Source organism: Carcharhinus amblyrhynchos, chromosome 13 (assembly GCF_965287045.1).
Source record: "Carcharhinus amblyrhynchos chromosome 13, sCarAmb.v2.hapA, whole genome shotgun sequence".
NCBI lineage: Eukaryota > Metazoa > Chordata > Chondrichthyes > Carcharhiniformes > Carcharhinidae > Carcharhinus > Carcharhinus amblyrhynchos.
The window spans coordinates 73,847,036-73,873,201 of NC_137336.1; the positions used below are offsets into that span (position 1 = coordinate 73,847,036).

Here is a 26,166-nt window from a genome sequence, read left to right on the forward strand (position 1 = left end):
AAGTGGCAGAGATGCAGAGTGTGATTAAGATTGTCAAAGGATACAGCAAGATATGGATAGATTGTAGACTTCGGCAGAGAAATGGCAGATGGAATTTAATTCAGACAAAAGTGAGGTGATACCAAAACAGAAAATGCTGGAAAATCTCAGCAGGTCTGGCAGCATTTATAAGGAGAGAAAAGAGCTGATTTTTGACTCCAAGTGGCCCTTTGTCAAAGCTAAAAGGCAGAGAAAGTTGAGATTTTAATGGCAGGTCCATTCACCTGATGAAGGAGCAGCACTCTGAAAGCTTGTGATACCAAATAAACGTGTTGGACTTTAACCTGGTATTGTGAGACTTCTTACTGTCCCCACTCCAATCCGATGCCGGCATCTCCACATCAGTATAAATTGAAGCTGAAAACTTATGTTATACCAAGTTTTGAATTTTATTGACTCACAAAATGTTTATTTCCAGTGAAATTAACCCCATGATGAAACCAATTTATAAAAGAAACAAGAACATGTTGCATTATTCAATTACAATCCTTGCGGGGAGGCACATGCCAATATTAGGGGGCCTAGAAATGAAGGTAAACTTGGGGCTCCACAAAGGCAAGTCAGCCACAGTTTGTGTGAGAGTTTGGGCTATTTTTGGTTATTGCTTTCTGCATCACGTTCCTCATCAAATACCTTTCTAATTCTCTTCTAAAATTATACATTAAAATATCTTCTTTCATCTTTTCAAACAAAGCCTTCCAGCTTTTTGGAAATTCATTTATGGGATGTGGGTAAATTCAGTGGGAATAATGGTACTGTTCACTGTGATGATCATCAGAAACACTGAATGAAGCACATTTCCTGACAATGTTACTATTATAACATGCTAATTATGGTCTGGGCTATTTCATTGGGAGGCACTACATTGATCTATTGACGAGTGTGATGATACTGTGCTATTGATATATTTTGAGTATAAGGAGACTGTGTTAAAACTAAGTTTTTTTTGCTACAGGAGTCACTGTGTGGAAGGAATACAACTCATGCTGGGAAAACAGGGTCATTACTCATTTTAGCCATGTAATATTTACTTAGGGGAAAGCAAATGGATTTTTGTTTACAAATGAAAAGGTTCTCTGTGTTTTTTGATTGAAGGAATGGGCAATGGTTTACGTATACAAGCCTTTTGAATTCATTCATTAACACACCCAGCTACCTCAACACCTCAGAAATTTGCAATCTCTATTTAGATTTTTTTTTATTCTCCTGCTAAAATTAACAATTTAACTTTTACCAACATTATACACCATTTATCAGATACTTGCACAAAGTATCTATTTGCAGTTTCCTTATGCCCTCTTCATAAAACTTATTTTCTCACCTATGTTATCAGCAAATTTGGCAAGCATTTCTTCATGACTTCCATCCAAGTCCCAATCCAGATATTGACTGAGGTTGTCTCCATTTCACCCCAATGTCTCTCACTGGACTGCAAAACATTAGACTGAATGCTTTCAGCATTTTCTTTTTGTATTTCAGCTTCTGCAGTATTTATCTTTAATTCACCTGATCCAAGTCCAGTTCACCAATTAGTCAGGCAAAAGTCACAAGGTGAGCCAGCCAGTCTGGATTGGCAGCCATCGAGCACCAAAGGGCAACTTGACCCAGCCAAAGTTGAGGGCTGCCCAGCCAGCAATGCCGAATCAAGCCTTACCAGCACAAGGAAATTATGAGTTTATGTCACAAGTAGCCTTAGATTACCACAGCAATACAGTTACTGTGAAAATCCAGAGTCAGGAGGTTCAGGTAAGCAAGATTGGTGAGATTGTGCAGATGGGAGAGTGACTGAATACTGATTTTAGAATGAGATGTACTGTGTGTATACATGCACTACTGGCCGTGCTCACCTTGGCCATCTAGTGCTCACCCATTGCCTCCAAAGAATGACTGAATTGCTTTCTTTGAAAAAAGAGAATGAGGCACCATTAGGTTGAGATAGACAATTATGAGGCTTTAGCTTGAAGTGCATAGGAAGGAGAAATCTGCTAGCAAAGATGTCAATAACCGGTGGGGGCGGGGTAGGTAGAAAATGGATTAGAAGGTAGGAGAGGATGATTCTTTTCACTCAAGTTGTAATGAATGTTTTGAACTCTCTGATTGAAAGTGTGATAAATATAGAAATCCAAGTCGCTTTTATAATTGGCTGTTCAATTGAATGCCAAATCTCTAGGGTTACAGATCAAGAGCTGAAAATGGGGATGAGGCTCGAGACCTTTTTCCCATGAACACCAACATATTGCGCCAAGTGGCCTCCTCCTATGCTGTAGTTTTTGTATGTTTCTGTGAGTAGTTGTATGTTATTCTCCTCATTGGACAAACTGGGCTCTGGGTTTGTACCTAGACACCGACAGTTCAGCTTTTCCTGACCTAAACTGCCACCAGTGGTTCAGTTCCCAATACTTAAAACTAGAGCATTGCTTGAAACCACATCCTGTAGATCTTTATGTGCATTGGGGGACTAATATCTTGGCGGGAAGACTGGCTAAGGCTACCGGGGGGACTTTAAACTAGAAAGGATGGGGAGGGAATTGTGATGGGGAAACTGGGATGGAGGAGGTTAGCTCCCAGGTAGGGGAGGACTGCTGGCAGTATGGGGGGGAGGTTAGACAGGGGGTGGAGAAGGGAAATGCCCAGACTGAAGGGAAGTGTATATATTTTAATGCAAGGAGTGTAGTGAATAAGGTAGATGAGCTTAGGGCGTGGATTGCTGCTTGGGATTGTGATGTGGTGGCCATTACGGAGACTTGGATGTCTCAGGGACAGGACTGGGTACTTCAGGTGCCAGGTTTCAGATGCTTCAGGAAGGACAGGGAGGATGGCAGAAGAGGTGGTGGAGTGGCACTGTTGATCAGGGACAGTGTCATGGCTGCAGAGAAAGAGGATGCCGTGGAGGGACTATCTACAGAGTCTCTGTGGGTGGAAGTTACGAACAGCAAAGGGTCAAAAACTTTGCTGGGTGTATGCTATAGGCCACCCAAGTGACAGGGAAGTTGAAGTGCAGATAGGGAAACAGATTCTGGAGAAATGTATTAATAACAGAGTTGTCGTGATGGGAGACTTCAATTTCCCAAACATCGACTGGAATATCCCTAGGGTAAGGAGTTTGGATGGGGAGGACTTTGTTAGGTGTGTTCAGGAAGGTTTCCTGACACAGTATGTGGATGAGCCTACGAGGGGAGACGCTGTACTTGACCTGGTACTGGCGAATGAACCAGGGCAGGTGATGGATCTCTCGGTAGGGGAGCATCTTGGGAATGGTGACCATAATTCTATCTCCTTCACAATTGCATTGGAACGAGATAGGATCAGGCAGGCTAGGAAGGTGTTTGTCTGGAGTAAGGGGAGATACGAAGAAGTCAGGAAGTTACTTGGACAAATAAACTGGAAGGAGGCGTTCTTAGGGAAAAGTACTGAAGGAAGGTGGCGGATATTCAAGGAATGTTTGTCTGGAGCTATGCGTGACAACGTTCCGATGAGACAAGGGGGTTTTGGTAGGTCGAGGGAACCGTGGTGCACGAAGGCTGTGTTGAACCTAGTCAGGAGGAAAGGGAAGGTGTACAAAAGGTTCAGGGAACTCGGAGAGGTTAAGGATCTTGAGGAGTATAAGGACTGTAGAAAGGAGCTTAAAAGGCAAATTAGGAGAGCCAGAAGGGGTCATGAGAAGACCTTGGCGGGTAAGATTAAGGAGAATCCCAAGGCCTTTTATAAATATGTGAAAGGTAAAAGGATGAGAAGAGAAGGGATAGGACCTATAAAAGGTGAAGGGGGTAAGGTCTGTGTGGAACCAGAAGAAATGGCAGAGGTGCTGAATGAGTACTTTGCCTCAGTATTCACGGTGGAAGCTGATCTGGGAGATTTTGCCACGGATTTGCAGCAGATGGAAAAGATTGAGTTTGTGGATATTAAGGTGGAGGATGTATTAGAACTTTTGAATTCTATCAAGATTGATAAGTCGCCGGGACCAGATGGGATATACCCCAGGATACTGTGGGAGGTGAGGGAAGTGATTGCAGAGCCCCTGGCAATGATCTTTGCGTCGTCAATGGAGACGGGAGAGGTTCCAGAAGATTGAAGGATTGCGGATGTAGTCCCTATTTTCAAGAAAGGGAACAGAGATAGCCCGGGAAATTACCGACCGGTGAGTCTGACCTCAGTGGTTGGTAAGCTGATAGAAAGGCTTCTGAGGGACAAGATTTACGACCATTTGGAGAGGTTTGACATGATCAGGAATAGTCAGCATGGATTTGTCAAGGGCAGGTCGTGCCTTATGAGCCTAGTTGAGTTCTTCGATAATGTGACTGAACATATTGACGAAGGAAGTGCCGTGGACGTGGTGTACGTGGACTTCAGCAACGCGTTTGATAAGGTCCCCCATGCAAGACTTCTTGAGAAGGTGAGAGGGCATGGGATCCGAGGGCCTTTGGCCTTGTGGATCAAGAACTGGCTTGCCTGCAGAAGGCAGAGAGTGGTTGTGGATGGGTCTTTTTCTGAATGGAGGTCAGTCACCAGTGGAGTGCCCCAGGGATCTGTTCTAGGACCCTTGTTGTTTGTCATTTTCATAAATGACCTGGATGAGGAAGTGGAAGGATGGGTAAGTAAGTTCGCTGATGACACGAAGGTCGGTGGTGTTGTGGATGGTCTGGAAGGATGGCAAAAGTTACAGCAGGACATAAATAGGATGCAGGACTGGGCGGAGAAGTGGCAGATGGAATTCAACGCGGATAAATGCATAGTTGTCCATTTTGGCAGAACCAACGGGATGAACGAGTACACTATCAAGGGCAGGAGTCTTGGTAGTGTTGAGGAGCAGAAGGATCTTGGGGTCCGGGTCCACAGGACTCTTAAATCGGCCTCGCAGGTGGAAGAGGTGGTCAAGAAGGCGTATGGTGTACTGGCCTTCATAAATCGAGGGATTGAGTTTAGGAGTCGGGAGGTAATGCTGCAACTTTATAAGACCCTTGTCAGGCCTCATTTGGAGTACTGTGCGCAGTTCTGGTCGCCTCACTATAGGAAAGACGTAGAAGCTATTGAAAAAGGGTACAGTGTAGATTTACAAGGATGTTGCCTGGACGGAGAGGCATGCCTTATGAAGTTAGGTTGAGGGAACTGGGTCTCTTTTCCCTGGAGAGACGTAGGTTGAGAGGCGACCTGATAGAGGTTTATAAAATGTTGAGAGGAATAGATAGGGTGGATTCTCAGAGGCTATTTCCCCGGGTTGAAATGGTCGCTACGAGAGGACACAGGTTTAAGGTGTGGGGAGGAAAGTACAGAAGTGATGTTAGGGGTAAGTTTTTCACTCAGAGGGTGGTGAGTGAATGGAATCGGCTGCCGTCAGTGGTGGTGGAGGCGAACTCGCTGGGGTTTTTTAAAAGACTTCTGGATGAGTATATGGGGTTTTATGGGATTGGGGGTTATAGATAGGTGTTGATGTGATCGGCGCAACTCGTGGGCCGAAGGGCCTGTTTGTGCTGTAGTGTTCTATGTTCCTACACTTCTGTAGCATGGCTCATTCATACAGATGGTTTCAGGTGGAGAGACTCTTCCCGCTCAGAAAGGACAGTAGGACTAGGGGGCACAGCCTTAAGATAAAGGGGGGGGGCGGTTTAGAACGGAGTTGAGGAGGAACTTCTTCACTCAAAGGGTGGTGAATCTCTGGAATTCTCTGCCCGTTGAAGTGGTGGAGGCTGCCTCGCTAAATATTTTTAAAACGCGGGTTGATGGGTTTTTGATAAGCGAGGGGATTAAGGGTTATGGGGAGAGGGCGGGAATGTGGAACTGAGCCACGACAGATCAGCCATGATCTTACTGAATGGCGGGGCAGGCTCAAAGGGCTAGATGGCCTACTCCTGCTCCTATTTCTTATGTTCTTATATCTCATTTCATACCAGTGTTAGTTGTTGCTCAGCAGCAGCCCAATCACTTCTGAAGTACAGGGGTGGGGTTAAAAGACTGTTAGAACTCCTGTTAGAATACTGATATTTGGTGTCAAATACATGGTAGGAGAGCAGATTAACCTTCAGCAACTTCACCTACATCATCACTAATGACTAGTCTGAGTTTTAACTCCCATCTCCCTGTCTAAAATTAAATGATGCCTAATATTGTTTGGCTGAATTGTCTGATATTATCCAGTTCCCAGAATCTGAGTTAACTTCACCAGCCCTCAATTCAAATCCCCCAAGCTCCTGTGTGACCTAATTAACCCTTTCTACTCAAATCTACAAAGAACAAGTCAGAAACTAAATCATTCACTGACAATGTTTAATTGACTCAAAAATATAAACATAACTTCAACATAACAATGATTAATTTTAAATTGTTGTGGATAGAATCACCTAGTAACTTCACTAACAATTATTGAGCAGTTAAATAGCACAGTGAATAAGAGTTTGTCAGTTTAGTCTATCACCATCAGGGAACATTCACTAAATCACTAATGATCAACTATAGTTCAGACCAATGTCTGAGATTGCTCCAGATTGGAGAGATTAATTTAGTATCAACTATTTTGGAATCTAATTAATCCATTCAGTATTTTGTCTATCTAATACCGTTGATTAGAGAATAGGTTTTTCTTGGGCTTTTGCCCTCATTGGATCATAGAATCATAGAATCCCTACAGCGCAGAAAGACACCATTTGGCCCATCAAGTCTCCACCAATCACAATCCCACCCAGGCTCTATTCTCATAACCCTATATATTTACTCTGCTAATCGTCTGACGCTAGAGTCAAGTTAGCACGGCCAATCCAGTTAACCTGTTCATCTTTGGATTGTGGGAAGAAACCAGAGCACCCGGAGGAAGCCCACACAGACATGGGGAGAATGTGCAAACTCCACAGTCACCCGCGGCCAGGATTGAACCTGGGTCCCTGGCACTGTGAGGAAGCAATGCTAACTACTGTGCTGCTCCAGTTAATAGTAAACGGCCGTGCTTTTTGTGCTCGGCCCTATTCTCTTTTACATTGACTGTGGCTTTCACTGATGAGGTGATAATCCATGGTTCCCTCATCCGTTCAAGTGATACAATAGATCCCAGCTTTTCTAATAGAAGCAGATGTGAGAAGTTCCCCAATGTTTGCAGGAACATTTATCTCTCAGCTTTCATGGTGAGAAACTGACATGAAAAATCAGCAGCTTCACAGAAGCATTTCAATTTGAATTTCAGAGATCACAAAAAATAGTTTTAAAATTGAATGACAAGATTCTTTTACATCCTTTTCCAGCTGTGAGTATCACTAGTAAAATAGCTATAATTGTTGACACAAATTATCCTGAGATGTTGCTGTTGGGCCACCTTCTTGAATTGTTGATGTGACTGTTTGATAAAACTAAGCAGAATACTCAGGCACTTCAGAGACAGCTAACAAAACAGTCAATCACACTGGAGGGAATCTGGAGTCAGATGCAGAACTGACCAGATAAGAACAGCACATTTCCTTTCCAATAACAAGACAGATTAATGATCACTGACAACAGTTTCTTTTTAAATTCAGTTTCTAATAAACTGGATTGAAATTCTCAAACAGTCATCTGGACTCATGTTCACTGGCTTATTAGCATAATCTCTGCATTTTTAATCCAGCAACAGAACTAATATATTCCCTTCCCTGATGGTTCAAATCCACTCTATTAAATGACCATTTATCTCATTGCAATTTGTAATTATGAGCATTAATTGGGAGTTAGGGGCCACATCACAATAGTACACAGAAATTGAAATACAATGCATTTCTTTTTCTCTTGTTCCCTGTTCTTTACACTTTATATGTATTATTATATAATGATTATCCTCATTATTCGGTGGTTAGTTTGACATTTTACAGTTGTGATTTTTACATTAAACCAGAATCTTGCCCTCTCTCCCCCTTGGTCCACAAGTCTGCAGTCCCAGGTGATATCTAATATCAGATCATATTTCTAGCGTGAGCTTGCTATTCTAACCTGGTCATTGCTGATTAAATTATTGGTTCCTATTCCTGGATTTTTGAAGTCTGATGAATATGGTGAAACTTCACCATTTATTATTATACCAGAGTGAGGAGAGAATGAACAAACTGCATATGATGGGAAATGTAAAATAAAATAGGAAATACTGTAATGTACAGCAGCTCCATTTTTAAATGGAAAATAATATTAATGCAACAGAGTTACGATATAAGGAACTTGACCCACAAAAAAATCAAACTATCTTCTCTCTGGTTAAATGCTGATGACCCTGCTCTGTGTGTTTAGACCACAATCCATAAATGGGGCCCACAGTGGTTCAGACAGTGGGTCCGAACATGAATCCTGTCCAATTATTGCAGTGTAGATTATACTGGGTCACTTAACTTCCATAACTTGTTATACTTTGAGCCAGCAGGTGAACTTACCAGGTCAACCCCTTTATTGGACAGACTCCAGTCCCGTGAAAGTTATACTTTAGTGTATAAATGACAGTTATATCAATTGGACAGAATCAATATTAAATGCATTGGCCAGAGAATCCTACCCATTCACGTCAGCAGGATTCTCTGGTCCCACTGCAGTGAACAGAGATTTGGCTGAGCACCTAATTCTCTGTCCTTGCTGGCAGCATGGTGGGGCCACAACTGTTATTTTCTTACTTGGGGAAAATAGAAAGCATTGATACTTTCATTCCAATTCCCCAGTTACACAATCCAAGGGAAACTCCCCACAGGGTACCTTCCCTGGGTCACTCAATGCAGTGGGTGTTCATCCCTATTGGACAGTGGGATCTATTCCAGCTAAGCAGACCCTGTACCCATACTGAACCCACACAGGTGAACAGCAGGATTCCCCCTCACCTGATGAGGGAGCAGCACTCCGAAAGTTCATGATTCCAAATAAACCTGTTGGACTTTTAACATGGTTTATGAGACTTCTGACTGTCACAGTGGGAGATGACACTCACTCAGCTCAAGGAAGAAACTGGGGACGGCCAATAGGATTTCAACCTGAAGCATGGCCGCTTAACGGGGTAGGACAGGAAATCAGTTACAAGTGTTCATAGAATGAGAGCAGCAATGATTATAAATTACAATATTTACACTGTCACTCTAAGTCACGATCTGGATTGTTTATAAGTTCAAATGTTAATGATTGAAATATTCACACCAACACTTTCAGTCTCGAACTGGGTCTCTGCAATAACTCCAGCTGATTTTTTCCATTTGGACTGAACCGATTCTCCTCCAAGCTGAAACACATTAAATATTAAACAGTAAATAAACCATTTTGAAATAACAGGAGAATGGAGTGAATGGACCAACTCTTCCAGTTGCTAGATTGTCAGACAGCAGACATACAACTGAAGATATGTGTCAGGATTCTGTGGATGTCCTGACAAACCCGTGAGGTTTAAACTACCCTGCTGCCAACGACACTGTGTGACAGTCCTTGACTCTGAGATAGAGTTGGAGATTTGGGAAAGATCCACAGAACTTTCCTGGATAGTTACGCAGGAATGTTAGAAAGTGAGAGGTCTGGATTAAAACCCAGGGGTAAGTCCAGAACTGAGTCCCCCAATCACTCCTCCTCGCAACCACTAACCTTCATACGTTATCTCCCACTACTTGATGAGCGCCCCACCGCCCATATCCTTCTCAACTATCCTACAACAATCTCCTGACTCTCCACAACAACCCCATTGACCAACTCTGACTAAACTCCCCAACTTGACTGCCCCTGACCCGATTACTCTGTGACATATGCCGCTGAGCCAACCCAAATTAACCCCATGCCACTACCAACTCCACCCCCTGCCAAAAAAAAGCTCAGACTATATCCTTACTTTGACAAAGGTCATCAAGACACAAAATGTCAGCTCTTTTCTCTTACAGATGCTGCCAGACCTGCTGACATTTTCCAGCATTTTCTCTTTTGGTTATCTCCTTACTGCTCTTGTATTCCTCAACCAACCATACAACCCCATATGACTACTCTCCCGGCCATTCTTCTGACACTCTCGACTAACCACTTACTCACTTACTTTTCTCTCTCACCCAAGCGACAAACCCATTCACTCAGTCATCAACTAAAAGTAACTATGAAACCGGTCCTTCAACCTTAAGCTGGTGCTGTAAATTGGGTTTGTGGCCTCTCTCGCCCGACTCTACTCTGCTTCAATGCACTGAAGATCCCAGAAGAAATATGCAGCAATCTAAGGCTGGAAGAATCTTTCCGCATATGGCAATTCACATCATTGCCACTGCTTGAAAGATTCAGGCCAATTCATATTTCAAAATCCCATTCATATTTTAATACACTAAAAATTAACACACTCACTTGATCAGGTCCAGATTCTTGCAGGTCTGTATGAATTGGCAGAGAGCAGGGATTGCTTGGTCTGTGAAGGAGTTTCCCTGCAGATTCAGATGTGTCAATGACAGTTTTGTACTGAGAGCGGAGACAAGATCCTCAACACTAGAATCTGTGAGATCGTTTTTATATAAACTAGGGATCAGATAGAGAGAAAAGAAACAGGAATCAAAGTAAATCCCGGTGCTTTAAAGAATATAACTAATTATTTAAGGTACAAGACATTCAAAAAATATAATTTTCATATAGATAGAAACACTTGGTGCAGTGGTTAGCACTACTGCCTCACAGCTCCAAGGATCCAAGTTCGATTCTGGCCTCAGGTGTGAAATTTGCATGTTCTCCCTGTATACTCATTTAGTCAAGTGCTCCAATTTCCTCTCAGTTCAAAAGTGTGCAGGTTACGTGGATTGACCACAATAAACTGCTTGTGTATGTGTGTGCGCGCACATACATATGTGTGTGTGTGTGTGTGTGTGTGTGTGTGTGTGTGTGTTGTGTGTGCCTGCCCTATGATGGACTGATGTCCCATCTTGTGTGGTGCACTGCCAGCATTTGTTGGATAGGCTCTGACTCCCGTGGTCCTGAATTGGACTAAATAATTTGTGAAAATGATGCAAAAAATACTATTAATGTTGTAAATGAAGTAGCAATAGAATATGTTGAAAATAATCAAAAGATCAGGCAATTTTTTGTGAAGAGAGAGTTATACTTCGAGCTTTCATTAGAACTAGGATTTAGCAGTGAATTAACAGGCTATAAGCAATTGCTGTTGTTTGGGTGGATGGTGGTGGGAAAAAAGAAAGCACAGAATGGAATTATAGGAGTTATTAAATGATGAAAAGAATGACAGGACAGGAGAAAAGCACAGGATCCTCATGTTCCTGGGTCACTAGTGAGAGTCATGGGATGTTAGTGAATCAGAAACAGAATTTATAGTCATTCTGAAGATAATGGCTCTGATTTTACCAGAAGTTATGAAGGCAGAAGACAGATCACCTCTTCACTGATGTCTTCCGAAACGTGCTTCTCTCAGTCTGCTAGGGCTCAGAGGGAAATCCTATTTGCTGAGGACTGGAGAAGGAGAATGGAGATTGCTGAGGAGCTGCGCAAGTCCTGAGCAAATAGGACTTCCCTCTAAGCACAAGAAGCCTGATGGAGCACGTTTAGGAAGGCATCAGTGTTGCAGTTCCGTAAAAGGATCAATATCCTGATATGTTTGAGCGAAGTGTTAAACTTACAGTTTTATATGTAACTGAGTGGTTGCATGCAGGAGACATCCCTGAGGAGACATGTTGCACAGTCAAGCTAGAACCAGCATAGGCTAGTGAATGTATGTTAATGATTGGTGAGCGACAATGAAAATATATCTGCTTGTAGAAGAGAACACACATTGCCAGGGAACGAGCTAAGACTGATGCTGTCCAGATCTTGCCATTCTTATGCCAATGGGAGATAAAGCCAGACGCAGGCAGACAGTTGTGCAGCAGAAGGACGGTTTATGCAGATGAGTGGGCGGCCTAATGGATGACATAGGCAAGTCACTGATGACTGCAAAATATACAGCCTATGTATCCATCACTGATCACAGACAGTAATCCGAAGGATGTGTTGGAATAAGAATAGAATAACTGGGGCCAGGAATGGGCTATTTAGCCTTTTCAGCATTCAGCCTGTTCTATCATTTGATAAGATCAATGGCTGTTGGATTGTGGACTCAACTCCACTTTCCTGTCAGTGTCCCCCTGACTCTCTGTAACAACAATTTCTCCTAATCTCAGAAATAAACTACCTGCCTCTTATTCTGAGACTACATCTCTGGTTGTAGACACCCTAGCCAGAGGAGACATCCTTGCTGCATCTCACCCATCAAGCTCTGTAAGGAATTCGGGGCCGTACTCACCTCAAAACCAGAGAATCCCTCTGGAGGTCAATGGACATTTACATGGTCTGCCCTCCCCCACCAGCTACAATTCCCGTGACGGGTGGAATGGGAGGATTTCAGCTTTATGTCTGAATGAGAGCAGCTCTCATTCTTCAAATCTCCAGAGAATAAAGGCCTCGTCTATTTAAGTTTTCGTCATTGGAAAGTGCGTCTACATCATGAATTAATTTGGTGAATCTTTATTGCACTACTTCTATGACAGGTATATCTTTCAGAGAAACATAGAAAAACTACAGCACAAACAGGCTCTTCGGCCCACAAACATGTCCCTAATTGGCATACCTATAACCCTATTTCTTACTAAGTTCCATGTACTTATCCAAAAGTCTCTTAAAAGACCTTATCGAATCCGCCCCCACCACCACTGCCGGCAGCCGATTCCACACACCCACTACCTTCTGAGTGAAAAACGTACCCTCGACATCTCCTCTGTACCTACTCCCCAGCACCCTAAACCTGTGTCCCCTTGTGGCAACCATTTCAGCCCTGGGAAAAAGCCTCTGAGAATCCACTCGATCAATACCTCTCATCATCTTATAGACCTCTATCAGGTCACCCCTCATCCTTCGTCTCTCCAAGAAAAGACCAAACTCTCTCAACCTATCCTCATAAGGCATGCTACCCAATCCAGGCAACATCCTTGTGAATCTCCTCTGCACCCTTTCTATGGCTTCTACATCCTTTCTGTAATGAGGTGACCAGGACTGAGCACAGTACGCCAAGTGGGGTATGACCAGGGTCTTATACAGCTGCAGCATTATCTCCCGACTCATAAACTCAATTCCTTTCCTTAGGTAAATACCAAAACTGCACACATTACTCCAGTGGTGGTCAAACCAAGGCACAATATAACTGCAGTAAGACATCTTGTAATAAATGTAAAGGTTTAATCTAATATGGCAGGGGAATACAAACCCAAGTAAGGATTCAGAGGGGGAATTAAGAACAAGAGAAAAAGACAGCAAGGAGAATAAGAAAAATAATAGGCAGAGGAATCAATGGCCAGAACCAGATAAGGACAGTAAAATAACATAGTAGGAACAGGTTAAGGAACGTTATAAAAGATTAGCCTTAAGGTTTAGTACCTGAATGCTCAAACAATTTGTAATAAAATGCATGTATTAATTGCATAGGTAGATGTAAATGGGTCTGATATAGTTGGGATTATGGCTCCAAGAAAACCAAGAGTGGGAACTAAACACTGAGACTATTCAGTGTTTAGGAAGAACAGATAGGAAAATATGATGGAGTTGCATTGTTAATTAAAGAAGATACTGAAACAATATTGGGTAAGGACCACAGGCAATGTGGTATCAATATGGGTTGAGCTAAGAAACAGCAAAGGGCAAAAAAAACATTTTTGGGCTGGGATACAAATCACCAAACTGCAGTGGTAATATTGAGAATAGCACAGAAATCAGAGAAATGTATGATAAGGGAACATCTGTGCTCGTGGGTGACTTTAACTTGCATGGATTGGATGAGTCCAATTAGTCACAGTACAATAGAACAGGAATTTCAGGAGTGTAGATGGGATTGATTCGTACATTGAGGAACCTACAAAGGAACAGATCATCTTGGACTGAGTACTGTGCAATGTGAAAGGATTAATTGGCAATCTATTTGTGAGGGAACCCTTGGGGATGACTGCCAAAATATTCTAGAATTCTTGTCAAGGTGGATAATGATGTAATTGATTCCGAGACCAGGGTCCTGAATCTCAATAAAGGAAATATGACATATGAGATATGAATTGGCCATGATGTATTGGGAAACATTACTAAAAGGAACAACAGTGGACAAGCAATGACAGGCATTCATGGAACAAATAGGTGAACCCCAAAAGTTATTTATTCCTATTTGACACAAGTATGGAAAGAGAACTGTGGCCAAACATGCTTACAAGGGTGAGTATTAGACTCAAAGAACAAGCATGCAAATAGGCATAAAAAACATTAGACCTGACAACTGGAAGCAGTTTAAAATGCAGCAAAGGCAGACCAAGGGACTGATTTGAAAAGGAGGAAAATAGCTTGAAAATAAGCTAACAGGAAACATAAAAACTGTCTGTAAAGTTTATCTAGGTATGTAGAGAAAAGTACTGACAAAATGAATGCAAGCCCATTACAGTCAGAAATGGGGCAATTGATAAGAGGAAACAAAGAGATGGCTGAGGAACTAAATTCATACTTTGCTTCTATCTTTACAAAGAAAGTAAGAAGTCTGACAACACCAGGTTTAAGTCCAATCGATTTATTTGATAGTAAATTTGCAAGCTTTCGAGATGTTGTCAGACTTCTTACTGTGTTTACCCCAGTCCAATGCTGGCATCTCCACATCTTTACAAAGAAAGACATGAATAATGTACTGGATGTTCTGACAAACAAGTTTTAATGAGGGACTGAAGGAAGTCAGTATTAGTGGAGAAATGGTTTTGGGGAAATTAATGGGATGGAAAGCAGATAATCTCCATCCACGAGTAGGTAAGAAAGTGGCCCTATAAATAGATGCATTGGTGGTCATTTTCCAAAATTCTATGGACTCTAGAATGGTTCCTACAGGTTGGAGGATAGCTAATATAAGCCTGCTATCCAAAAAGTGAGGTAGAAAGAAGACAGGGAAATATAAACCTGTGAGTCCAACATCAATAGTAGGGAAGTTTTTCATTCATTTCTGGGGCATCAGCATTACTGCCTGGCCAGCATTTATTGTCCATCTCTAGTTGAACTTGTTCAGAAGGCAGTTGAGAGTCAACTATATTGCTTTGGCTCTGGAGTCAAATGTAGGCCAGACCAGGTAAGGACGGCAGATCTCCTTCCTTAAAGGTCATTAGTGAACCAGATGGATTTTTCTGACAATCAACAATGGCTTCATGGTTATCAGTAGATACTTAATTCCACATATTTTTAACTAAATTCAAATTCAACCATCTGCCAGTGACAGGATTTGAAACTGGCTCCCCAGAACATTAGCTGAGTTTCTGAATTGATAGTCTAGCAATAATACCAACTAGGCCATCGCCTCTCCAAAGGTGTTAGAGTCCATTTTCCAGAAATTCATATCATAGCGCTTGGAAAGCAGCGGTATAATCAAAGTCAGCATGGAGTTACAAAAGGAAATTTGTGCTTGACAATCGACTGAATTCTTTGAGATGGAACAAGTAGAGTTTTCCAGGAGAGCCAGTGGATGTGGTTTACTTAGATTTTTGGAAGGCTTTCAACAAGGTCATGTAGCAGATTGATATGAAAAGTTAAAGTAGATGGGATGGTAGTAGTGCCTTGAAATGGGTAGAAAGCTGGTTACCAGACAAAAAAAAAGGATTGGAATAAATGGGTCTTTCTCTGATTGGAAGGCTGTGACAACTGGGGTATCACAGAGATCTGTGCTGGGACGCCAACTGTTTACAATTAATTTGGAGGAGTCAACTAAATGTATTATCTTCAATTCTGCAGATGGTACTAAGCTGTGTAGATGGTAGGCTGTGAGGAGGATGCAGAGATGTTTCACTGTGATTTCAACAGCCTGAGTGGGTGATCATGTACATAGCAGATGCAGTATAATGTGCATAAACATGACATTATAGGAAGGCAGATTATTATTTGAATGGGCATAAAATGAGACATATGGATACTCGGTGAGACCTTGGTGTCCATGTGCACCTGTCACTGAAAATTAGTGCACAGGTTCAGGGTTGAACTCAAGATCTTCTATTTACTAGGGAGATACTTTGATCACTTAAACCATGGTGTTCAAATAAATGTCAACGTAATATTTGTCTTCCTAATCACTTGCTGCACTGCATATCAAGTTTTGATGATCCACTGACCAGGACACCCAGGTCCCTCTGTAGAGAAGAGTCTGCTGTCATTCTCCATTCACATTATACAGTATTTTTCTATTTCTCCTGCCAAAGTGCATAAGTTCACATGGTCTCACATAATACTCCTTCCGCTAAATTTTTGCCCATTCAATTAACCTCTCTAAATCCCTCTGTAGAATATTTATTTCATCCTGACTATCTCCTGAATAATAGATTCTAGCTTTTTCCCTGTGACAAAATGTTAGGCTAACATGCTTATAGTTATTTGCTCTCTGTCTCCAACTTCTCTTGAATAGAGATGTTAAATTTGTGATTTTCCAATGCGCTGGGACGTTTCCAGGATCTGAAGAATTTTGGAAAATCACAACCAATCCATTATTTCTGCAGCCACTTACTTTAAATCCTGAGGATAAAAGAAATCAATTCAAGAGAATTGTCAACTTTTGGTTTTAATAGTTTCCAAAATGCATTTTCCATAGTAACTAAGATAGTTTTAAATTCCTCGTTCTCTTTTCCTCTTGATTTTCCAGAATTCTAGGGACATTTTTTGTGCCTTCTACAGTCAAAACAGGCACAAACTATCTGCTCAATGCATCTGCTATTTCCTTGTTTCTCAATATTTGGCAGTCTCACCCGCCGAGGAAACAATGCTCACTTTGGTACTCTTATCCTATATCAATTCTTGGGGCAGAATTTTACATAAGAACATAAGAAATAGGAGCAGGAGTAGGCCATCTAGCCCTTCGAGCCTGCCCCGCCATTCAATAAGATCATGGCTGATCTGTCGTGGCTCAGTTCCACATTCCCGCCCTCTCCCCATAACCCTTAATCCCCTCGCTTATCAAAAACCCATCAACCCGCTTCTTAAAAATATTTAGCGAGGCAGCCTCCACCACTTCGACGGGCAGAGAATTCCAGAGACTCACCACCCTTTGAGTGAAGAAGTTCCTCCTCAACTCCGTTCTAAACCGCCCCCCCTTTATCTTGAGGCTGTGCCCCCTAGTCCTACTGTCCTTTCTGAGTGGGAAGAGTCTCTCCACCTCTATCCTATCCATCCCATTCATCATATCCTATCCATTTACCATGAATGAGATTCTCCTGGGAACCCAGATGCCTGAATCCATATAAAATTTCACAATTGGGCAAGCAGAGTCTCAGCCAGGAATCCTGCACTTTCATCTATTAAGTTAAATTGCGCACCATGCTTAAAATCCTACCCTTGGAGAACCTCTGGCAGCTTTTATATTTCAAGCTAATTTTGTCTCGTAGACTAATTCCTTCCACTTTTTTCCCCAACATTCTTTACTGGTTTCTAAAGTCTGTCCCATTTGACCTACCACTAATCTGTGGAAATATTAATGCTTTTCCTTTTAATTTCATGCTATCCTGAAAATATTTTATTAGCTACAGATGTTGTATCCTTCACATAGACTCTTTTTCTCATTGGAATATATTTTTCTTGAAACTTATGAAATGCTTTCTTAAATGTTTGCCACTGTTTCTCTATCATCTTAATTTTTAATTTATTTTCCCAATTAAATTTAGCCCATACTGCCCTCATACCCGTTTGATTGTCTTTATTTAAGTTTAAGACACTAGATATTGGACTGGACTTCTCACCCTCAAGCCAAAGGTAAAATTCTACAGTTATGATCACTGCTTTCTAGATCTTTAGTAAAAGATTATTAATACATTTGGTGTCAATACAATTACCGGTTGGCACTGAGGCGTTCTGCTTTAAGGAATTGTCACTTGAGTACACTCAATGGATTCAATTTCAAGCGAAACATTACTAATCTGATTCATCCAAACATATATGAAGGTTAAAATTATTATTACAGTACTTTTTTTATAAGCCCGCACATTTCTTGCTACATAATTAATCTGAGAGTGTGAGGGGCCAATAAAAGACTCCCACAAGGGACTCCTTGCCTTACCTAATTAAACGTAATCCACAACTTCATCTTCTGAACTAAGATGACCTCTCCCTACTGTAGTCACATGTTATTAATATATAACTTTATAACGGCTCAGTAGCACAATGGTGAGCACTGCTGCTTCACAGCTCCAGGGACCTGGGTTCGATTCCTGGCTTGGGTCACTGTCTGTGTGGAGTTTGCACATTCTCCTCGTGTCTGCATGGGTTTCCTCTGGGTGCTTCAGTTTCCTCCCACAGTCCAAAGATGTGCAGATTAGGTTGATTGGCCATGCTAAAAATTGCCCGTTAGTGTCCTGAGATGTGTAGGTAAGAGGAATTAGCAGGTAACTATGTAGGGATATGGGGGTAGGGCCTGGGTGGGATTGTGGTCGGTGCAGACTTGATGGGCGAATGACCTCTTTCTACACTGTAGGGGTTTCTATAATTTCTTTGTTTCTGTGATATTCCTGACCTTTCATTCACTATCTAATCCCTCTATCTTTCACAAGTCAAGAGCTGCTGTGACCACAGGTGAGTTATAAATTTCTGAGGAGGAGGAGGGAACTTTATACGATGCACCCTTGACACAAAAATCTGTGGGACTGACATCCCGTAAGCCTAGGGATTAGGAAGAAACAGGTTGCAATATGAATGCACTTTTTAAAATTAATAATTGACACTAATAACAATAGATAGTCTTTATTTTTATATCAATAACAGTACTTAAAATATACTGTTAAATATTCAGTTATTATAAATGTACCCAGAATTTTACATTGCTCGGTAGGGCACGTCCCTGACCTGGTGCAAATCATGATGTCATATTGCACTTTCAGTATTTCAATCAGCAGATGTTCATTAAGAGTCGGAAGTGCGCACAAGAGTCGAGCTAACAATTTAGCCCAAACTAATACAATTTTACAGGTGCGTCTGTTTGTGTCAAATGGCTCAATTGGTCAAACAGCCTTTACATTTTAACTGAAACCTTGATCCAGGGAGGGATGAAACGTTGGGGCTAAAATAAAAATCAACTGTTGTGTCAGTACTGTGATTAGTGCTTAAAATGTGCAGCTCAGACATTGTGAGCAACGTTACTCCATTGCAATGTAGATTTTACAGGGTGCCAGATACCTGTAGCTGAGACAGCTTCACAGCAACAGTCCCAAGGGGGGACATAAATGCAAACACGTGCATTACTTTCTCTCAGTGTCCGCCCTTTGTCTCGTTTCTTGAGTAACGTTGGGCTTTTTCAGTGCACATTTCACACTGTTATTTAGTCGACAGCCAATGTGAATAGGTCCATCAGGCAAACGTGCCTGACAAGTGAAAATTTCGGACTATATTTCACACAATTTGGTACTTACTCAAGTTTCCGTATTTCACAGTCCGGGCTCCTCAGAGCTTCAATCAGAAGTTTCAGTCCTGAATCTCCAAGTTTATTCCAACCCAGATTCAGGTCTTTTATTATCCAGTTTGCACAGAGAGCAGAGGTAAGATCTTCGGCACAAGAATCCGTGAGATTGTTATCACACAGACTGGAGATGAGAGAGAAAAAAGTAACTAAAATCAGATTAAATCTCCAGTATTTTAAAGAACATGATTAATAACAGGAATAATGCACATTGTGAAACATTCAAAAAATACAACTTTTAAGAACATGGCACAATGGTCAGCATTGCTGCCTTACAGCGCTAGGTACCCAGGTTCAATTCTAGCCTTGGGTCACTGTCTATGTGGAGTTTATATGTTCTCCCCATGTCTGTGTGAGGTTCTTCCGGGTGCTCCAGTGCAGGTTAGTGGATTGGTCGTGCTAAATTGCGCATAGTGTCCAAAGATGTATAGGTTAGATGGATTAGCCATGGGGAAACATCAAATACACATGACGCCGTAGATGTGAAAAAAACTATTCTGGAAATGTCATTACATCAGGCAGTACCTGAGAAAGGAGAAACAGATTAATGAGCTTGCATAAGAACAGGTGGCAAGGAAAGAACAAAAAGAAAGTGTACGTGTAATTAAAGTGATATTGATAATGGAGCGTTCCACACCATAAACCTGTGTCACAACGTGACTGATGGTTAAGGAATGGAGTTTAAGGTCAACACAAAGATAATGGCTGAGAGTACAGCATATAATTTAAATGTGTTATATGTGAATAAAAATGAAAATAGCTGAAACATCATTCCCCAGCCAGTGACAATGCTCAGGCAGCAGTACTGGCTGTTTGACATATGACAGCCTGTCTGTGGGGGGCCCCAGAGTTGATGCTTACACTACTGTGACTGATACATGAGGTATCCATTTGCTAGGATAGACTAATGTGTGGCTTTGATGGGTGAATTGCAATGAAAAAATATGGCCTGAATGTTTTGCCCATCGGGTGCACGCACTGACAAGCCCAAAAGCTGCCGTGAAATGCACTTCTGCTCATAATTGGCCCTGGAATGTAATTTCACATTGGCTGGCTAACTAATAGGTAGCCAGCGTAAATGCATACTGAGGAAGCTCAGTGGTACTGTGGAGGACAGAAAGAGGGTGGGCACAGAGTAAAGGGAGGGAATGGTATGGCACTTCTGCACAGCCTTCTGGTGAGGGAATGTGCACATTGGTACCAACAACATAGATAAACTAAGAGATGAAGACCTGCAAGCTGTGTATAGGAAATTAGATGGAATTAAAATTCAGAACATCAAATATAGTAACCTCAGGAATATGTGCAAACAAAAGCAGGAATAAGATGTTAGACCTACGAATGACTGGAGAGGTGGTACATCCAGAAGGGATTCAGATTCTTGAGGTACTGGGTCTGGTTCCGAGGAAGTTGAGACCTATACAAACTGGACATGCTGGGGCCAATGTCCTCGTAGGTCTTTGCTAGTTCTGCTGGGAGTATTTAAACTGGTGTGGCAGAGGGATGGGATCCCAGAGATCAGATTCCGATCAGGAAAATGGAGGTAGAACGTTAGCTAGCGATGCAAAAAATGTAGCGCTAGGCTTGGAATTTCAGGAGAAGCAAAGTTTTAAAAAGTATCCAGTAATGGAAATGGGACATAAGAAATAGGAGCAGGAGTAGGCCATCATGGCTGATCAGTTTCACTTACCCACCTGCTCCCCATAACCCTTAATTCCCTTATCGATCAGAAATCTATCTACCCGTGACTTAAACATATTCAACGAATTAGCCTCCACCGCTTCAAAGGGAAGAGAATTCCAGACATTCACAACCTTTCGAGAGAAGAAGTTCCTCCTCAACTCTGTTCTAAACTGACCCCACCTTATTTTGAGCTGTGCCCTCTAGTCCTGGTTTCCTTTCTAAGTGAAACGAATCTTTCTACCGCTACCCTATCTAGCCCCTTCATTATCTTATATGTCTCTATAAGATCACCCCTCAGCCTTCTAAACTCCAACGAGTACAAGCCCAATATACTCAATCTCTCCTCATAATCTAACCCCCTCATCTCCAGTATCAACCTGGTGAACCTTCTCTGTACTCCCTGCAAGGGCAAAATATCCTTTCGCAAATAAGGGGACCAAAATTGCACACTGTACTCTAGCTGCGGCCTCACCAGTATCTTGTACAGTTGCAGCAAGACCTCCCTGCTTTTATATCCTATCCCCCTCGCGATAAAGGCCAACATTCCATTCGCCTTCTTGATCACCTGCCGCATCTGCAGACTGAGTTTTTGCGATTCTTGCACAAGGACCCGCAGGTCCCTCTGCACAGTTGCATGTTGTAATTTTTCACCGTTTAAATAATATTCCATTTTACTATTATTTCTTCCAAAGTGGATAACTTCACATTTGCCCACGTTATACTCCATCTGCCAGATCCTCACCCACTCACTCAGCCTATCCAAATCTCTCTGCAGACTTTCTGCGTCCTCCATGCCATTTGCTTTCCCACTCATCTTCGTGCCATCAGCAAACTTTGTTACCCTACACTCAGTCCCCTCCTCCAGATCGTCTGTGTATATGGTAAACAGTTGAGGCCCCAGCACCAATCTCTGGCACACCACTAGTCACCAACTGCGAACCAAAAAAGCACCCATTTATTCCAACTCTCTGCTTCCTGTTAGATAGCCAATCCTCAACCCACGCTGACACTTCATCCCCAACTCCGTGTACCCTAATTGTATAGGGTTAAACTGCTTCTAATTAAATACAAGGAGTATTACAAACAAGGTATATGAGTTTACGGTACAGGTGGACACAAGGCAGCAGGATGCCATTGCTTTAACTGAAACTTGGCTAAAGGAGGGGCAAAATTGGCAGCTCAATATCCCTGGTTATCGAGTCTTCAGACATGGGGGGAATAGCGCAAATGGTCGAAAAACAAATTCCAGTTGTGGGAAGGGACGATATACTAAACGTGTCAGCAAGCAAGGCCTTTTAGTTTGAGCTCAGAAATAAAAAGGGGCAATCACACCACTGAGAGACTCCCAAATAGTGAAAGGGACATAGAAGAACAAAAATGGAGGCAAATTTCTGCTGTAAGAACAAGGGGGCAATAATAATAGGAGACTTTAACTATCTCTGTATCAACTGGGATTCAAATAATATAAGGGGCACTGAGAGAAAAAAGTTTGTGCAGTCTGTCTAAGAAAATGTTTTCAACCAATTAGTGACTAACCCAATGAGGGGAAGCACAATTTTAGGCCTAGTCTTGGGGAACAAAGGGCAAGTGGGTGAAGTGGCAGTTGGCAATTATATTGGAGATAGTGATCACAATTCAGTTAGATTTCACATTACCATGGAAAACGGCAGAGATAAAGCAGGAGTAAAAGTTTTGAACAAGGAAGGCAAAGCTTGCAGGAATAAGAAGGGACTGAGGTGGAATGGAGTGAGATGGAATGAACAGCACTGCCAGAGGATGAATCAGTGGAAAACCAGTGGTAAACACTAAAAAGTGAGATCCTAAATGAAAAAAAAAGTAGATATGTCCCCTCTAAAAATAAGAGTGATTCAGCCAAAACCTAGAAACCCTCTGGTTGCCTAGAAGAATACAGAGGAAGATCAAACAGAAAAAAGAAAGTGTGTGATAGGTACACAGGACTCAACAATTCAGATAGCTTAGATGAATACAGGAAATGCAGGGATAAAGTAAAAAAGTAAACAAGGAAATCAAAGAGAAGGCATGAAAAAAGATTAGCAAGTAAAGTTTAAGAAAACTCAAAGATGTTTTACCAATATTGTGACACTATTGTGCCTTTAAGAAATATATTTATTTAAGAAAATCATGTTTGTAAGTTTGTAGGCAGGTTTTTTTTTTCCATTGTTACTAAGCTGTTTGCTTAGAAGTCCTTCTATTGCTGCTTCAATGACTTAACTGGGCTTTTGTTTATTTTTGTTTGAGGAGTTCTTTCATTTTCACTTTTGGGCTGCTGTTTTAGTTTAGAAGCTTTGGACATCATACTGAAAAGCAATGTTTTTCTCTCCCTGGTATGGTAAAGTCTACTGGCTAGCTGGAAGCAGGTCTTCTTGCCTTGCTAGAGTGAGAATTATGTCTCTTGCAGAGGTTTGCTGGCTGAAAGCTAGAGGCCAGCAGTGGCATTTTATTTACCTTCAACAGCTGCTGGAAGTTACAAGGCTGGGAAGTCAGAATTTCAATTCTCCAACCAAAGGTTTAAGTTCCAGCATCACATGGGCATCCTAATTTTCTGTGTTAAACTGTGGCAGGTATATCTTTACATGGAAGTTTGTTTGTTGACATTTCATATAGTTAAGTGTTATCATAGTTTTTTTGTTTGTAATTGGTTAAAGTTCTTGCTATATATTAACTGTATTCTGAAGTAACTTTGTTTGATAAAAGCTCCCTAGTGAGTCATTTCAATTAGACCTGAAGTGTAATATCTCATGCTTATCATTGCCAAATTCAAATTGCAAAATTTATAATCCAGGTGGGATTAATAAAACACTTTGGAGTTTCTAACATGAATTATAACAACATATCAATGGTAAAAGATTAGTTAAGGGGAAAGTGGGACCTATCACAGATGAAGAAGGGAACTTGTGTGTAGTTGCAGAGGCTTTGGGAATGATTTTAAATGAGTATTCTGTCTCTATGTTTATAAAGGAAAGTGGTGATGCAGATATTGTAGTGCAAGAGGATGTGATAATCATAGAGAGGAAGTACTCGAAGGGTCGGAATCATTGAAAGTTGATCAGTCACCAGGTCCAGGCGGATTGTTTCCAAGGCTGCTGAAGCAGCTCAGGGAGGAGATAACGGATGTTCTGAGGATGATTTTCCAAACCTCAGTAGATACAGGGAAGGCACTGGAGTACTGGAGAAATACAAATGCAGCTCCTTTGTTTAAAAAGGGATTGAAGGAAATGCCAAACAATTATAGGCCAGTTAGTTTTACATCAACAGTGGGCAAGTGAGTAGAATCAATGCTAGAGTTAGGATTAACTGTCACATAGAAATGCATGAACTAGTCAGGAATGGTCAGCATGGATTTGTTAAACAAAGGTCTTGCCTCACAAATTCTTTGATGAAGTGACAAGAAGTGTTCTTGGAATCCCTACAGCACAGAAGGTCATGCAGTGGATGTTATATAAATTGATTTCAACAAGCCGTTTGACAAGGTCCCACATGGCAGACTGGTCGAAAGAGTGAAAACCCATGGATACAGGATAACATGGCAAACTGAATAAATTGGCTAGTAACAGAAGGCAAAGGGCTATAGTCGATGGATGCCCTTTTGAATGAAAATTGTTTTAAGAGTTGTTCCGCAGGGCTCGATGCTGGGACCCTTGCTGTTTACATTATACATTAAAGATTTGAATGCAAACACAGGGAGTATATTTGGGAAATCTGCAGACATTAAGATTGGCCAAGTGGTGGATAATGGAACAGCATAGCTATAATTGCCAAAATGATATAGATGGGTTGTGGAAGTAGGCAGTTAAATGGCAGATTCATTTTAATATACAGGATTGTGAGGTGATGCATTTAGGAAGGTCAAACAGTTATAAGGGATACACAATAAACAAGAATATACTGAGGAGGTAGATGAAGTGACAGAATTTGGCATACAAGTATGCAGGTCCCTAAAAGCAGTTCAAGTAGACAAAGTTGTGAAGAAGACGTATCTCTCAGTCATTGGTAGAAATGTAGAATATAAAAATAAGGGTATAATGTTGGAATTGTATAAAACACTGGTGAAGCCTCAACTGGTAAGCGGTTCTTGTCACCATATTACAGGAAGGATATAATGGCTCTAGAGAGTGCTGAGGAGGTTTACAAGAACGTTGCCAGGGCTAGGAAAGTACAGCTACGAGGAGAGATTATGTAGGTTCGGGTTATTTTCCTTGGAACAAAGAAGGCTGAGGAGTGATGTAATTGAGGTGTTTAAAATTATGAAAGGAAGAAATAGACGAGCTAAAATTGGTTCCCTTGTTGGAGAATTCTAGAGACAAGAGACATAGATTCTATCAGAAGGTATAGAGGGGACATGAGAAAGAACTTTTTCATGCAGAGGGTAGTGGGTGTCTGGAATTCACTGCCCAACTTGATGGTAGAGACTGAGATCCTAAACTCTTTGAAAAGTACCTGGATCTGCATCTTAAGTGCTGTAAGCACAGTGTTTTGGCTGGGTGCAGGAAAGTGGGATTAGAAAGGGCACCTGTGTCCTTGAGTTGGTGTGGGTAAGATGGACCAAATGGCTACCTTCCGTGATGTAAATATTCTATGGTCCTAATGGGCTCACTCAAAGGAACAGCTGCTGTGTAGCTGTCTCAAGAAGTTGCAGAACTGTAAAAAGTTAAATCCCAATGAAAAAAATACACAGAAACTAAGTAAAAGCTGCACATTCAATGGAAAACATCTGACACTCGGATTTAAACAGCAAATCTTAGATGGTTCCAACTTTTAGGTAATTACAGTACTGACCCTCCAGGTCTCTGTTTACACCCCACCCTCACCTCTATCCCGAGTAACTTTTCAACCCCATAAAGAACCTTTCTTTCTTTCAACTCTCCTGCCCTTTTCTGAAGGACTCAAGAACTCAGCCTGTGTCAGAGGGAAGGACAGGAAATATGCGGTTTCATTTTAGGCAACATAGCTCAGAGCGGAATGGCAATCTGGCTCTGACTATTACCGTACACAATTACAATCGTATT

The 26,166-nt window shown here is 41.6% G+C and overlaps 1 protein-coding gene across 2 annotated transcripts in view; it reads right to left on the minus strand.

Annotated features, from left to right (window-relative positions):
- Positions 1-6,286: 6,286 nt before the first annotated feature.
- The window catches only part of LOC145351986 (NACHT, LRR and PYD domains-containing protein 3-like), an 87,135-nt gene continuing 67,255 nt past the window's right edge, over positions 6,287-26,166 (minus strand). For both annotated transcript variants that reach the window (XM_080201835.1, XM_080201836.1), the window contains 3 exons: positions 19,410-19,580; positions 10,330-10,497; positions 6,287-9,241 (listed from right to left, as the gene is read on the minus strand). In XM_080201835.1, coding sequence (XP_080057961.1) covers positions 9,154-9,241; positions 10,330-10,497; positions 19,410-19,580 — 427 coding nt within the window. In that variant the 3' untranslated portion in view covers positions 6,287-9,153. The remainder of the gene's footprint in view (positions 9,242-10,329; positions 10,498-19,409; positions 19,581-26,166) is intronic.